Here is a 17167-nt window from a genome sequence, read left to right as displayed (position 1 = left end):
CCTACTCCCATACTTGTACATAGCTAAAGATCAGGGAGTTGTGGTCATTATCACTGAGAGTTCATTACCTAGTATTAGATCCAGTATGGACTCTCCTCTAGTCAGTTGATCCACACACTGTGTCAGGAATCCTTCTTTGATGCACTTGACACATTCTATCCCTCTTGCAGAAAGGAGTGCCAGTTAATATTTGGGAAGTTGAAGTCTTTCAATAAGAACCACACTGCTATTTCTGCACCATTTCAAAATCTGCCTACTTATTTGCTCTTAAGTGTGCCGAGGACTATTTGGGGGGGCCCTACAGAGTACTCCCAAAAGGGTGATCACTTCTTTCCTGATTCTAACATCCACTCACATTAACTCAGTGGACGATCCCTCCACAACCTCCTTCATTTCTGCAGCTGTGATACTATCCTTGATTAGTAATTCCTCTTTTACCTCCCATCCTATCCCTTTTAAACATCCAAACTCTGGTACCTGCCTCACCCAATCCTCTATTTATGGCAGCCAAGTCTCAGTAACAGCCACACATATTGATCCATGGGAATCCAAGTTCATCTCCTTTTTCCTCATACTTCTTGCATTGAAATAAACACATTTCAAACCTTCCAAATAATTTCATTGGTACTCCCTTCACTGCCTGTCCTTCCTCACAAGCTCACCACACATTGTATCAACCTTCCTACCATCTGCTCTATTCTCTGCCCTCTCGTTCTAGTAAAAACAAAATGCTAGACAAATTCCGTAGATTATAAGATTGCAAGATATAGGAGCAGAAGTGGGCTCATTGGCCCATCAAGTCTGCTCTGCCATTCTAATCATGAACTGATCCATCCTCCGACTCAGCCCCACACCCCAGCTTTCTCCCCGTAACCCTTGATGCCCCGACTAATTAAATACCAATCAATCTCTGCCTTAAATACACCCAATGACCTTGCTTCCACAGCGGCCTCTGGCATTATTTCATAGATTCACGATCCTCTGATTAAAGAATTTTTTTCTGCATCTCTGTTTGAGGGTGGCACGGTTAGCATAGCGGTTAGTGCAATGCTGTTACAGCTCCAGTGATTAACACCAAAGTTCAAATTCTATGCTATCTGAAAGGAGCTTGTCCATTCTCCTTGTGTCTGCATTGGTTTTCCCCATGGTCTCCAGTTTCCGCTCACCCTTCAAAACATACCAAGAATTGTAGGTCAATTGAGTGTAATTGGATGGCATGGGTTCATGGCTGAAAGACATACCATGCTGCATATCTAAATTTTAAAAATTAAAATTAAATTGATGCCCTTTTATTCTGAAATTATGCCCTCTTGTCCTAAAATCCCCAACCAGCCTTGCCACATCGTCTCTGTGCAGTCCTTTCTCCATTCAAATACCTCCATGAGGTCCCACCTCATTGTTCTGTACTCCAAGTACAGTCCAAGAGCTGATAATGGTTCTTTCATTCCTGTTATCATTCTAGTAAATCTTCTCTGAACCCTCTCCAATACCAGCATGTCTATTCTCAAATACAGCACCCAAAACTGTACACAGCACTTACTCCAAGTGAGGTCTTACCAGTGCTTTATAGAGTCTCAACATTACATCCCTGCTCTTGTAGGTTATGAATCTCTAGAAATGAATCCTAACATTGCATTTGCCTTCTTCACCATTGTCTCCACCTAAAAATCAGCCTTTAGGTATTCTGCACAAGTGCCTTTGCACCTCGGAATTTTGAATTTTCTCCCCATCTAAATAATAATCTGCCCGTCTATTTCTTCTACCAAAGTGCATGACCGTACACCTTCCAACAATGTATTTCACCTGCCATCCCTTTGCCTATTCTCCAAATCGATCCAAGTCTCTCTGCAGCCTTTTGGTATCCTCAGCAGCACCTCCCCTACCATCTATTTTGGTATCATCTGCAAATTTAGGCAGAAAGCCATCTATTCCATAATCCAAATCATTTATATACAAAATACAAAGAAGCGGCCACAACATCAACCCCTCTGGAACACCACTGGTAACCGAAAGCCAAGCAGAATATAATCCCTTTATTCCTGCTCTGTTTCCGGCTGACCAGCCAATGCCCGAGCCATGCAAGTATTCTTCCTGTAATTGCATGGGCTCTCATCTTGTTGAGGAGCCTTATATGTGGTACCTTGTCAAAGGCCTTTTGAAAATCCACTGACACCACATGCACTGCATCTCCCCTGTCTATCCTACTTGTGATCTCTTAAAAAAAATTTGCAATAAGTTTGTCAGGTATGATTTTCCTTTAAGGAAACCTTGCTGACTTGGGCCTATCTTTTCATGCACCTCCAGGTATTCCACAATCTTATCCTTGACCAACAGCTTCCAAACCACCAACATCTGGCTAATAGGTCTATAATTTCCCTTCTGCGGCCTCTGTTCCTTCTTAAACTGCTGAGTGACATTCATAATCCTCCAGTCTACCGGAGCCTTGCTAGACTCCATTGATTCCTGGAAGATCATTACCAATGCCTCCACAATCTTTACAGATATCTCTTTCCTGCCTTCACTGGTGCCTGGCACAGGTAGGAAACCTGAGTTACTACCCTTGATCTCCTACTTTTTAGCTTCCTTCCTAACTCCCTGTATTCCCTCTTCAGGACCTTGTCGCCTTTCTTATCTATGTCATGGATACCAACAAGGACCACGACATCTGACTGCTCACCTTCCCACTTGAGAATGGTGTCGACTTGATCTGAGACATTCCTGACCCTGGCACCTGGGAGGAAACACACCATCCAGGAGTCATGATCTCACGCACAAAACCTCCCATTTGTTCCCCTAAATATCAAATCCCCTATCACTATAGCTCTCTTCTTCTGCCTCCTTCTTTTCTGAGCCGAAGGCCCAGTCTCTGTGCCAGAGTCCTGATCACTACAACATGTCCCATGTTGTTAAATAAAAGCTAATCCTTAAAAAATGCAAACATATTTTTAACTATAAACCAGATGCAGTACAGTTAGCATAACGGTTAGTATAATGCTTCTACAGCGCCAGCGATCAGGACCTGGGTTCCAATCCCACACTGTCTGTAAGGAATTTGTATGTTCTCCCTATGCCTGCATGGGTTTTCCACGGGGGCTCTAGTTTCCTCCTACCTTTCAAAAAAAAAGTACCGGGTCGTAGGTTAATTGGGTGTGATTAGGGGGCACAGGCTCATGAGCCTTTTACTGTGCTTCAGGTTTAAATTTAAATAAATTTTTAGTTAAAACATCTTTCTCTCACCTCCCCTTTTCAGACTTCCCTCTTTACATTCATAAATTTACTAAAACCTAAGCGGCAAAAGTGGCCTTCAAATTCTTAATCTGCGATCTGTTTACTTACCATTTCCTGTAAGAGGATGGTTGGAGTTTTCTATCACCCAGCACATGCCTCTAATATATTTTTCTATGCTTGGCCATAAATTAGTGCTCTCCAGTGCATACCCCTGTACCTCGAACATATCAAAGGCTCTGGAATAAATAATATTATTATTAAATTCAGAAAAATAAAAATTACAATCTGCTGCTTTCTTTTTAGTAACCCCAGTTAAAGATGGTTAGGTGGGCCATAGTTGACTCTGATAATGCTCAGCTTTCAAAGTCAGCTAAAGATGAAGCTCAATTCCACTGCACACTTCAGCATGTGGACAAATCTTGTTCAAACACCAATTAACACAGATTACCCATTAAAACCACACACACCTCCAGGGGTGCAATGCTGCCGGAGATCACCAGAGCGCTGCTCCAGCATCACATGGGGCAACTCTGGTACCATTTTGTTGACGTGTTTGGTGAGCTCCAGCACCTAAAAAAAAATAGCACAACACCCCTGCCCACTTCCCACCCAGTGGCCCTTCTATTGAGTATTTCACCTGACAAAAAATTGAAAGGAAAGAGAGCATGAAATGAAGAAACTCCAAGTAAAAAATTAGTTATATTTTCACATTATGACATATATTTGTTAAATTTTTAATGCAGAAAATCTCAGCTGTTGTAAGTATTGATTCAATAACTCCTTTCATTTGTTTTGTTTCCACTGTAGAGACTTCCACAATCCACCTCTAATGAGAAGGATCACCATACTGCGTTTCATGATGCCATACGTGAATGGCTGAATGGTAACATTTCAGTGATGCAACAAAATTATCTTCTTCTTACCATGATTTACTTTGTGGGATATTTCTTTAAAGTTTGAACTCTCAGATTTTAAAGAAATTTGGCCAACTTGCTGTAAATTCCCTCTTAAATTTCTTAGATTTGATTATTAGTTTATCCAAGAATCATCATGGGAGCAGCTGTCATGTGAGTGGCTGTTGTGGGAGCGGGCCATATTTAGAGTGGTGGAGTTGAGGGTTCGGTGAGAAGAGGCTGATGCGATGAAAGGAGTTGGAAGTAAAGACAACCCTATCAAGGAACAAAAAGGATTCACCAGGAAGGCCCCAGGTAAAGGCAGGTTTTTATTTATTTTTTTTAAATCTTGTTCATAGACAGTGGGAATGGCAGCCAAGGCATGGGAATGCTCCTCTTGCACAATATAGAAAGTTAGGGGAGCCAGCAGTAATCCCGCTGACATCAAGCTGCAGTTGCTTACAAACCAAGTTAGGGAATTGGAGCTGGATTTGGATTAACTTTAGATCATTTGCAAGGATGAGAGGGTGACAAACAGAAGTTGCAGGGATGTTATTACACCTGTGAAGCAGGACAAATTCAGGAGAGGAAAAGGGAATGGGCAGTCAATTCAGGGCACCCCTGTGGCCGTTCCCCTCAATGACAAGTATACCATTTTGGATACTGTTCGGGGGATGACCTATTAGGGCAAGCCAAGGCAATAAGGTCTCTGGCACAGTGTCTGGTCTTGTGGCTATGGAAAGGGAGGAGAAGAGATGAGTTGTAGTCATAGGGAATTCCATACTTAGGGGAAGAGATAAGAGGATACATAGACATACAGGATCAGCGTCAAGGGGGGGGTCATCCATGGGGATTTCTCCCCAGGTGAAGTGCCGTGCCCTCCCATACAGTCGTGGCCATCGCTCACTATACCTGTCCCAACACCCTTCGGCACGCTAACGAATCTCCACCCGCCCTAGGCCACATTATTAGTCTGCATCAAGTGTCACTAGTGACTAATGGCGCTTGATGTCATATAAAAGCAGCGCTCTTGGCACCTTCAACGGAGGGGCGGATGATGGTAACAGCCCCTTCCCCCAACCCTCCTCCTGCTGAACGAGTTTATGAACTTTGTACTGTGCCCCCCCTCTAATATGCTAATGCCCCCTTCTAACATTTGTTCTGTCATCGGCACTAGATACATAGAAGAACCGACTAGAGAGGGGTCAGTATTGGATCTCCTATTAGGGAATGAGATAGGTCAGGAGACAGAGATTGGGGAACTTTGGGTCGTGATCATAATACTATTAGTTTTAGGTTAATTATAGAGAAGGATAGGGCTGGGCCGAAGGGTGAGATTCTTGATTGGAACAAGGCTAATTTCGAGGAGATGCAAACGGATTTAGACTGGGATAATTTTTTAATGAGAAGGATGCAACAGATAATTAGACAATATTCAAAGGGGACATTTTGAGAGAACAGAGTCAATATGTCCCTGTGAGGATTAAAGGAAAGGTTAGAAAATACAGAGAGCCTTGGTTTTCAAAGGGTATTTGGAATTTGGTTCGGAGGAAGAGTGATGTACACTATCGGTAAAGACAGCAGGGAATACATGAGGTGCTTGAGGAATATAAAGAGTACAAAAAAAATTAAAAAATTAGAAAGGCTAAAAGGAGATATGAGGCTGGTTCGGCAGACAAGATAAAAAATGAATCCAAAGTGTTTCTACAGGTACATTGATGGATAAAATTGGGCACCTCCAGGATCAGAGGGATGTGAAGAGTCAGAGGAGATGAGGGAAATTTTAAATGATTTTTTAAAATTTAATATTCACTAAAGAAAGGAATATTGAGTCAGGTGAAGTGAGGAAAACTAGTAGTGAGGTCATGAAAAATATGCAGATTAATGAAGAGGAAGGACTGGCTATTTTAGAGAATAAAGGTGGATAAATCTCCAGGTCCTGACAAGATATTCCTTAGAACCTTGAAAGAGGTTAGTGAGAAATAGCAGGAGGCTCTGACAGAAATAGCTAAAATGTCATTAGCCAAGGGGGAGATGCTGGAGAATTGGAGAGTAGCTCATGTTGTTCCACTTTATAAAAAAGGCTCTAAAAGTAAACATGAGGCCTGCGAGTCTGATGTCAGTGGTAGGTAAATTAATGGAGTGTTCATAGAGATGGAATATACAATTTGGATAGACAAGGGCTGATTAGGAGTAGTAAACATGGTTGTGCATGGTAGGTCATGTTTAACAAATCTTATAGAATATTTGAGGAGGTTACTAAGAAGGTTGATGTGGATGTTGTCTATATGGACTTTTTTGACAAGGTTCTGCATAAGAGGTTAGTTAGGAAGGTTGAGTCATTAATTATTAATGTTAAAGTAGTGAAATGGATTCAACAATGGTTGGATGGGAGATGCAGAGAGTAGTGGAGGAAAATTGTTTGTCAAATTGGAGGCCTAGTGGAGTGCCTCAAAAATTGGTACTGGGTCCATTGTTGTTTGTCATATATATTAATGATCTGGATGATAGGTTTGTAAATTGGATTAGTAAGTATGCAGATGATACGAAGATTGGTGGTGCTGTGACAGTGAGGAAGGTTTTCAAAGCTTGCAGTGGGATATAGGCCAGATAGAAGAGTGGGATAGCAGATGGAGTTTAATACTGAGAAGTGTGAGGTGCTTCATTTTGGTAGGAATATCAGCAAAGGTTATACACGTTAAATGGTAGATAATTGAGGAGTGCAGTGGTCAAAGGGATTTAGGAATTTTGGTACATAATTCCATGAAAGTGGAGCCACATGTAGATAGGGTGGTGAAGAAGGCTTTTGGCATGTTGGCCTTCATAAATCAGAGTATTGAGTACAGGAGTTGAGATGTCATGTTGAAGTTGTATTGGCAAGGCCAAATTTGGAATATTGTGTGCAGTTTTGGTCGCCGAATTATTGGAAGGGTATCAACAAAATAGAGAGTGCAGAGAAGATTTACAAGAATGTTGCCTGGTTTCAGGGTTTGAGTTACAGGGAAAGGCTGAGCAGGCTGGGACTTCATTCCCTGAAGCATAGAAGATTGAGGGGTGATTTGATAGAAGTATTTAAAATTATGACGGGGATAGATAGAGTAAATGTGGGTAGGCTTTTTCCATTGAGAGAGGTGGAGATTCAAACAAGAGGACATGGATTGAGATTGAAGGGGGAAACGTATAGGGAAAACATGATGGGGAAATTCTTCACTCAAAGGGTGGTGGGTGTGGAATGAGCTTCCAGCCAAAGTAATAGATGCGTGTTCAATTTTAATATTTAAGGAAAAATTATGGGCGAGAGAGGTACGAATGATTATGGGCTGGACGTGGGTCAATGGGACTAGGATGGAGAAAGTGTTCAGCATGGACTAGAAGGGCTGAACTGGCCTGTTTCTGTGCTGCAATTGTTATATGGTTATATCTGAACTGGAGGGGACTAATATCCTTGCAGGAAAGGTTGCTAGTGCTGCTTCAGGAGGTTTAAACTAGATTTGGAGGGTGATGGGATCCAGAGTGAATACAGTAGGAAAGGCAGATGTGCTTAAAGTGTGGATTGACACATGGAATTATGACATTGTGGCCATTTGTGAAACTTGGTGGCAGGAGAAGCAGGATTGGCAGTTCAGTGTTATGAGGTTCCATTGTTTCAGATATGACAGAGTGGGAGAGATGAAAGGCGGAGGAGTGGTATTGCTCATCAGGGAAAATGTTACAGCTGTGCTCAGCCAGGACAGAAATTTATATAGGTGAATGTTTTGGGTCTAGTTAGTCCTCTTGAAGTGGTCAGCTATATATGGAGGCAGAAGAGACAGGGGAGATCTTAATTTTTTTTTTGCATCAGTATTTACTCAGGAAACTGGCACAGATTCAAGGGAGGTAAGGAAAACAGGCAGTGAGCTCATTACAGATTAAAGAGAAGGAGGTCCTTACTGTCTAAAAGCAAATAAGGGGGAATAAATCCCCAGGGCTTGGCAAGATATTCCCACAGGCCTTGAGGGAAGCTAGTATAGAAATTGCAGGGGCTTTGGAATAAATATTTAAAATGTCCTTCACCACGGGTGTGGTTCAAGAGGATTAGAGGATAGCTCATGTTGTTCTGTTATTTGAAAAAGACTCCAAAAGTAACCCTGGAAATTATAGGCCGGTGAGCCTGACATTAGTAGTAGGTAAATTACTGGAAGATGTTATAAGAGATCAGATATAAAAGAATTTGGATAGACGGGAACTGATTAGGAATAGTCAACTTGGCTTTGTGTATGTTAGGTTGTTTTTAACCAATCTTGTAGAGTTTTTCAAGGAGGGAACTGCAGTGAACTGTAATTCACTATGTATTATTCAGATGGTTGGCTCCTCCCCTGGCTCCACCCTCACCAACCCCAATATAAACCCTGGTTTTTCCCCCATTACCTCAGAATCACCTGAGGACTATTGTGTCTACTGGCCATTAATTGTAAGCTATTAAAAGTGTGTTGTACTCCTCACTTGTCTCTGAGTGTAATCAGTCACATTACAATTTTAATAGCTTAATTTTGAAGCAGGGTGGAATCCCTGTTGAAGCCAAGCATGCTCCAAGCTGACTCTCTGTCCCGAGGCCCCGGAGGAATTTGCCTACTGGCTGAAGTGCTTCCAGTCGTACCTAACGGCCACGTAAGACGTCTTCAACTCGGATAGTCTCCAGAGATTGGCACTTCTCCTTCAAGTCAGCCCCAAAGAGTACGCTGTCATCAGAGACTGTGCTACTGATGAGTCAGCCGTAGAAGGCTTGAAGGCCCACTACATGAGGCCCCAGAATGGTGGGCTGGTGAGGCACCAACTCTCTCAATGTCAGCAGCATCCGGGTGAGTCGCTGGACAACTATGTTCTTGAACTGTGAACTATGACCTGAAAATGCCACTAGAGCAGCCACGGCCTGGGTGAGAGAGGAAGCACAAATCCGGGACACCCTCATGACAGGAGTGAAGTCGAGGCACATGAGGCAGCAACTGCTAGAGTTGGGGAAGAAAGGCTTGGCCAGCACCCTAGAGCTGGTGAAAGTGCTCGAACAGGCCCAACTGGGAGCTGACAACCTCACGGTTGAAAGCGGGGCCTTTTCAGAGGACCAGGTCTTTGGGGTGCCTGTGACCCCAGCAGCCCCAGCACCGACCACTGAGGCCACACATAACCAGCTATTAAAAGCATATTTGTACTCCTCACTTGTCTCTGACTCTATTCAGTCACGTTACAGTTACAAAGAAAGTCGATGAAGGAAAGGATGTGGATGTTGTCTCCATGGATTTTAGTAAGGTCTTTGACAAGGTCCTACATGGGAAGTTTAGATAGGAAGGTTTTGACGCTTGGTATTCATGGAGAGGTAGTAAAATGGATTCAACATTGGCTGTACAAGAAAAGCCAGAGAGTTGTAGTGGATGATTCCTTCTCAGACGGGTAGCCTGTGACTAGTGGTGTACCTCAAGGATCAGTGTTGGAACCATTGTTTTTGTCATCTACTTCAATGATAATTTGTTGAAGAGGATCAGCAAGTTTGCAGATGGTGTTGGTGTTAGACAGTGAGGAAAGCTTTTAAAGCTTGTAGAGGGATCTGGACAAGCTAGAAAAATAGGCTGAAACATGGCAGATGGAATTTAATGCAGACAAGTGTGAACTGTTGCATTTTGGAAGAATAATCTAAGGGAGAACATACAGAGTAAATGGTAGGGCACTGAGGAGTGCTGTAGAACAGAAGGATCTGGGAATACAGATACATTATTTGCTGTAAGTGACAATAGGGTTGTGAAGAATGATTTTGGCATATTAGCCTTCATAAATCAAAGTGCTGCTTTTGTCACCTAACCACAGAAAAGGGTATAAGAAAATTTACTAGGATGGTACCAGAACTTCAGGAACTAAATACAGAGAAAGATTAAACAGGTTAAACACATCCTTTATTCCCTGGAGCATAGATGAGAAGGGAAACGTTTTAAGAGAACATTAGGGGGAAACCTCTAGGGGGAAACGGAGAAAGTGGTGGGAGTGTAGAACAAACTACCAGCTGAAGTGATGAATGTGGGCTCATTTTTAACATTAAGGAAAAATGTGGACAGGAACATGTATGGGAGGTGTATGGAGGCCTATGGACTGAATGCAGATCAGTGGGACAAGGCAAAATAATAGTTTAGCACAGACTATGAGGGCTGAGGGTCCTGTTTCTTGTGCTGTAATGTTCTGTGTTTCTAAGTCAACCCTTTGGCAATCTTGTCCAAGTCAATTTTCTAGAGGATAGTAAACAGAATTTGAATATCTGATGCTAATGCAAACAAAATCTGATAATTTTTCAGCAATCTCTAGATTTATAGACATGGCATAATTAGACTCTTCTATATATCAATTTGAATGTATAATCTGACTCAAATGTGAAAGATGGCAAGGTAATTCAAAGTGATAGGAATCAACACAAATGTAGTTGAGAGAATCAGTAGCATTAAGGAAAGGATAAGGGAATGGAAAATAATTAGTGAAGAAAGAAAGGAAGTTACAAATTAATCTGGGTGAATCATGCAATTATGAACCATGATATGGAGTTGGCTATGGAATTTGAAAGGTCCACCAATCTCCTTTAATAATTACCATCCATTCTGTCCTCACCCACATATCCTCCATTTCCTGCACATCTACCCTGGTCCCCTCCACTCCTAGAGGCAACGAGGACAGGATTCCTCTTGTCCTTATACATTCCAGATCCAATATCCTGTGCAACTTTCACCATTTACAATGTTATCTCCCACCAGTCACATTTTCCCCTCCCCCCTGGACCTTTCACAGGGATGCCCTCTCCATGACTCCCTCATTCACTCGTCCCTTCCCACCAACCACCACCTTGACATCTACCCCTGTGTCTGCAGGAAACTCTACACTTGCACCCACACCCCATCCAAACTGGCCTCCAAACTGACCTTCTAATTAAAGCAACATTTCTCTTGTAAATCTGTAAGGATCATCCACTGCACCTGGTGCTTACATTGTGGCCTCCTCTAGATCAGAGAGGCTGGATGAAGACTGGGAGATTGCTTCGTTGAGGACCTTTGCTCTGTCCCCCCCCCCGCCACCAGTGGCAATCCATTTCAATTCTCTGCTCCATTTCCAAGCCAACTCGTCTGCCTATGGTCTTATGCACTACCAGACTGAGACTACCTGCAAATTGGAGGAATAATACCTCATATTCTGTCTGAGAACCCACCAACCAGATGGCATAAACATCAACTTCTCCAGTTTCTGTCAGCCAACCCCACCATCCCATCTCATCTCTCCATTTCCTTGTTCTCGTGTCTCCTTTTCTCAAGCTCCCAACCTCCCATCTCTCTCTCTTTACCTACCCTCCATCTCCGTTCCCCAGCTCTGTATTCTCCCCATCTGTCCCTCCCCCCCAATCAATTCTCAGCTTTTCCCTCCTGCCCTCCTATCTCTGTCCACCTATGGCCTTGATTTTTGGGCTTGCTCCTCCCCTTGCCCCTTCTTCCCCCCTCCTCCCACCATTTTATTCAGGTACCTGTCTGTTTTTTACTCATACCTTAGGCCCAAAATGTTGGATTTTATCTTTGTCTCCAATGGAGTCTGAGAGACCTGCTGAATTTCTCCCTCATTTTTATTAATCCCTTAATAACTCTGCTGGAAGTCTGATAAAAATGTCTCCTGTATGAACTACCATGTAAGAGGAGAGAACAAATTCCAGAACCCTTGCATTGTACTTACAAGTTCCACAAGAGATGCTGTTGAAAAGTGCTAAATTCAAAATTTTTCCAAAGCTCAGAAGTCATGGTCATATTTTTTGTGAAATCATAGATGGACTCTACCATGAGGGACTCATACGCTGCAAATACCTCCTGCCATCCTTTCTTCATGTCGGCAACTGAGACTTGAATATCTGGATACACACCAGTTTTCATCTGCAAATTTAAAGTAGTAAAACCAGATTATTGACAGGGTTACAGACTTTAATAAAAACAGTGAACCATTTATTGCAGGAGTAATGTTAAATACTTTGTTAATGGTTTCCCATGGCTTACTAATTTAAAACAACATTCTTTATCACTCTTTTTAAATTTATTTAATGGCTTGTTAAGTGTTTGATCAGATTTAAACATGTTAAAGTAATTTTAAGAAGTTTTCAAAGTTTCAGAATATTTTAGAATGTTTAAATACTAAACAGTTCATATAACATCTCAACTGTGTGTCCACAGCCAGCATTTATTTCTGATTTATGCGTAGGGGCAAATAACCACTGCACGATACATGATGTTTACAGTGTAAATCTGAATCAGTCAGTACAGTAATTGCCTATCACAGGGTTCAATGGTGGAGCCTCAGTTACTTGTAATATTTACCAATAAGTTAGATAAACAGACTGGGTATACAGTAGTTATATTTTCTGGTGGTGGGTTATCAGCATGGGAGAAAATCACTGATGCAGACAAGTGAATTTGAATATAAGATGGGCAAATGGATCAAGGCAGCGTGAAAGGGCCCATGTCTGTGCTGTGCTATTCCATGTGTTATGGGTTATATTATTATGGTTATGAATAAATATGTCTTCAAAAGAGATAAATTGTGGGGATTTGGAGTAGGTCACCACAAACAGAGTAACATGTCATAAAAGACATCTCATTGAAAATGCAAAAGTTTTCCTGAAGCTAGGCTCCGGTTGGCTTTGCAGAAACAATGAAGAATGCTGATCTATTGTGATTGGGCAATAAAGTCCAGATTTAGAAGTACTGATAAGATCTTTCAAAGATTGGAGCCTTGGGAGATGTTTTTGGTTTTTACAAACAGAGAGAGGAAAAAACAAAAAGGATTTTTCTCTGTGTGTGAGAGAGAGAGAGAGAGAGAGAGAGAGAGAGAGAGAGAGAGAGAGAGGGGGAGAGAGAGAGAGAGAGAGAGAGAGAGAGAGAGAGAGAGAGAACTGAGTTCTGAGTTCTACAGTAGCAGTTGAGGCTGCAACATGGCAAGCTAGCAGGCTTGATGAAAAGCCTAATTTTGAATATGGTTTGTGAGTTCTGAGTTCAGCCTGTTCAAAACCCTTGTAGCACTTACAAGAGGAAATGGCTGACTAGAGTGTTTTTCCTGAAATAGAGGAAATGAGGAACTCTGTGGTGACCTGGAAGAAGAGATTATCATATGGAAAACCCATGATGGGGCAAGTTTCTTTGGAGGAAATCAGTTTGTGTGTGTCCAACAAGCAACATGAAACCAACAAGAACCTTCCTGAGCGGTAACCATTTGATTTTAAGCACCAGAGCCTGGTGAAAACTCATAAATGTTAAATTCTGTGCACAGTATAAGAATTTCCTGATACCAGTGAACTTGGAGGAGTGAGAAGTGAAATTGGACTATGAACCAAAGAACTTTCCTGAACATATTCATTACATACATGTGCGCTTAGAATTAGAAAGGGGTTGTTAGGTTAAGTTAATAGTAACAAGTTAAAGTGTGAACTTGTTATTATTTTACAGAAAATTAAAAGCAGCTTTTGTTTAAGGAACCAATGTCTTGGTGAATTTCTATTGTTCTTGGGTTTTGAAGTCCTCTGGGCTTGTAACACTTGATTCTACTATTGCAGTCTTAGGTATTCTGAGGGTTCTAGTCTGAGAACATGAAACACAAAAAGATAGTACTGTACACAGAAACACAAGTAAGGAAGGCAAATGAAATGTTGGTGTTTACTATCAGAGGAATTGAGTACAAATCCAAGGATGTTTTAATATAACATCATTGGACACAGGTAAAACTGCAAATGGAGCACTGCATGCAGTTTTGATCTCCATATTTATGCAAATAAAGACAAGTATACCCCACTTTACGAAACTAGAACATTCCTATGAAATCTTTCATGAGCCGAAATGGCATAAAGTAAAGACCCATTCATTACTATTGAAGGCTATTTTCATAAAAGCAAAAGCCTATTCAAAACCTTTCATAAAAGTGAACACAGGTTTCCTCGTAAAAGCGAATTTTCGTAAAGTGAGTTGATGTGATCTATATATCTATATACACACACACACGTGTGTGTGTGTGTGTGTGTGTGTGTGTGTGTGTGTGTGTGTGTGTGTGTGTGTGTGTGTGTGTGTGTGTGTGTGTGTGTGCGCGCGCGCTCACATTTATACAGGTACACGATCCTTTATCTGGACATCTAAAATCCGGAAATCTCCAAAATCTGGCAAGTGGGGACCGGCGGTCAGGGGAGGCGGCCGAGGGACCGGCGGTTTGGGGAGGCAGCCAAGGAACAGTGGTCGGGGGAGGTGTCTGGGGGAGAAAGCCAAGGGACCGGTGATCGGGGAGACGTCTGGGGGGGAGGGACCGCATGGTCGGGGGAGGCAGCCGGGGTAGACTGCCAGGCTGCTGAGGGACGAGCAGTCAGGGAAAACTGCCGGGCGGCCAAGGGACCACCGGTAGGGGGAGGTGTCCAAGCGGCCGATGGACCATGGTCGGGGGAAGATGGCCAAGAGACCAGCAATTGGGGGGGCAGCCAAGGGATCGCGGTTGGGGGAGATGGCCAGGTGACTGGAAGGGGATGTGGGTGGATACAGCAGCACAATTCAGGTGGGCTTTCTGAAATCCGTAAAAATCTGAAATTCGGAACACACTGTACCCCAAGGGTTCCGGATAAAGGATCGTGTACCTGTGTGTGTATATATATATATATAAATATGTATATATAAGTACATATATGATGAGATTGAGTTGTGTCTCCAAATTTAACTGTTATCTTAGTGAAACTGGGAGGGTCGTTCACCTCAAAAATACTTTCAGGGAATTTTTTTTTTAAAAAAAAGCATATTTCAAATTACACAAAACTATTATTAATTTACACAAAATTGCTTTTGTCTGCCCCAAAGCGGACTGATACGCCATTAGCAGAAATTGCCTGAAGCACCTCTTACAGTCAGAGAAGGAGAAGCAAAAGAGAATACCTCAGAGTCACCAAGCGTCCGTGGATTCACCTCCAGCAATCCCAAAGCCACACAGAAACCTATTCAAACCATTGACAACCTGAGCTCCAGATTCAAACCTCCGATACTATTAGGAACCTTTCAACACCCTTGGCACTCTCTTGCATCCCATTTCCGATACCTGGTACCCCTTCAGCCAGTTTTGAGCCAGTCTCCATCAGCCTACAGCCTGCATGTGTTCATTGCCTTGAGTCACCAGCAGCCCTCTGTCTGTGTGGGTCCTTCAGCCGCAGAAAATCTCACTGGTCCACCACTGTGGTCACCATCCCGTGGGTCATTTCCTCTGCTTCTCCTTTTCAGACAGGGAATGGTTTCCCTGTTTTCTGGTGCCCCGCGCCAATCCCCTGCTTCCTAGCAGTCTGCAACCATTTGTGGCTGCTGCCGATCATAGGCACCGCCACCTTGGGTCCAGACCATACGGTCGTAGGTTTTTAAATAAAATTACTGTGGGCTCCTTTAACAGGCTGTTCAAAGCTTGTACAGAGCTGACGGCAGTCAAACTGGCCAGTTGGACCCCATGGGAGTGCTATGTCTCTGTTCCCCACTCTCCGTGGGTCCGCCCCAGTAGCAGCGCTGCTGTTACAGCCAGCTCCGGCAGTGCCGCCATTTTTTTTTTGTATTATGACCTCGTTGTTTACCTGAAACACTTGCATACTAAGTTTTTGTGTTTAATTTGGTAAAATGAGAGATTGCCTTATTTAAACATCTAACAGTCTGAAGGGAACTGATACCAAGCTAATGAGAGGTTGTTTCCAAAAATCAGGTCATCTAGAACCATAAGGCATAGTTTTAGATTAAGGAATTGTCCACTTAAGATGGATGTGAGAAGACATTTCTTCTCTGAGAGCATTGTGAAACTTTGGTATTCTCATCCCCAGACATCTGTTAGTCAATCATTGAATACCATATATTTAAGCAGGATTGGTGGATATTTAAACTTCAAGGGACACAAAGGGCATGGGTAGAGAGCAAGAAAGTAATAGAAGGCCAAAATTGAATCAGCTATAGTCTTATGAAATTGTGGAACAGATCTGAAGAGTTGGCTTGCTTCCTTCTGCTTCTGTTTCCTGTTATCTTATGATGCAGCAGGATCCAAGGGGATACTGTAGAAAAATATTCCAGCATTTGATCAGAGTTAGGTATTTGTGCATTTCTGATCAAGGTCTGTGTAAAGCTGATCATAATATCTAGACCGTCACTTCATGGCCAAATACCCAATACTGTAGCCATGGGCCCTGAGAGAGAAAGCAGATTTATGCACGTTCACAAAGGCAAGCAACAAGGTCACAATCTAAAAAAAAAATCAAATTATTTGAGATAATTCTAAACTCAAATTCAAATTTATTTGTCTTTTAAAAGATAAATAATTATATCTCAACATAGGGACTTCCTACTGTTCCTCGGAAGCAACAGATGAATTTGGGGTCACAACTAATATAAATTTGCCTTTTTTTTATTTTCAAACAAGTTCTTGCTTATAATTATGCTTTTTAGTCTTCTAGTTGTTTCAGAAATGTCCTTAATCTCTCCTGGGATATGGGAAATGAGGATTGTTAGCTAGAGCATTGATATTCCACTCGAATTCATGCCTTCTAAATCCACCAGAGTCCTTGTGTTGACTTTTATCACATTTTGATTTAATAGTTTGCAAAACTATGGCTTGTTAAAAGTCATTTCAGAGGAGACATACAAAAGCCAACCACGTTTTGCTGTTATAGTTTAACAAATGAGCTCAGCAATTAAAGTTTGTGGATACCCTACCCTAAAAGATACAAATGAGAACATGAAACACAAAAAGATAATACTATTCACAGAAACACAAGTTGTAAAGAAGGCAAATGAATTTTTACAGGAACTGCTACTATACTGTTACTTTTATATTTCAGATTGAATAAATTAACTGAAATTAAATTCCTGAGTGTGATATTTAGTCCCAATCTAAGGATTAATACTCTAATAGTTACATTTCTATGCTACGGTCCCCAGTATTCAAAATTATCATCTTCATTCAGCATAATTTTCTATGAGGAAGATCTTTACTAATTCTAATTTAAAAAGAAGTTGTCA

The 17167-nt window shown here is 42.0% G+C and overlaps 1 protein-coding gene across 2 annotated transcripts in view; it reads right to left on the bottom strand.

The window, feature by feature from the left end:
- LOC138749915 (ATP-binding cassette sub-family A member 13-like) overlaps positions 1 to 17167 on the bottom strand; it is a 288645-nt gene that overhangs the window by 196965 nt on the left and 74513 nt on the right. For both annotated transcript variants that reach the window (XM_069911960.1, XM_069911968.1), the window contains exons 14-15: positions 11847 to 12040; positions 3337 to 3464 (exon numbers count right to left, since the gene is read on the bottom strand). In XM_069911960.1, the coding sequence (XP_069768061.1) occupies positions 3337 to 3464; positions 11847 to 12040 (322 nt within the window). The remainder of the gene's footprint in view (positions 1 to 3336; positions 3465 to 11846; positions 12041 to 17167) is intronic.

This window comes from Narcine bancroftii, chromosome 1 (assembly GCF_036971445.1).
Source record: "Narcine bancroftii isolate sNarBan1 chromosome 1, sNarBan1.hap1, whole genome shotgun sequence".
Lineage (NCBI taxonomy): Eukaryota > Metazoa > Chordata > Chondrichthyes > Torpediniformes > Narcinidae > Narcine > Narcine bancroftii.
The sequence above is the reverse complement of the archived record's forward strand: the minus strand, read 5'-3'. Positions and strand labels throughout refer to the sequence as shown.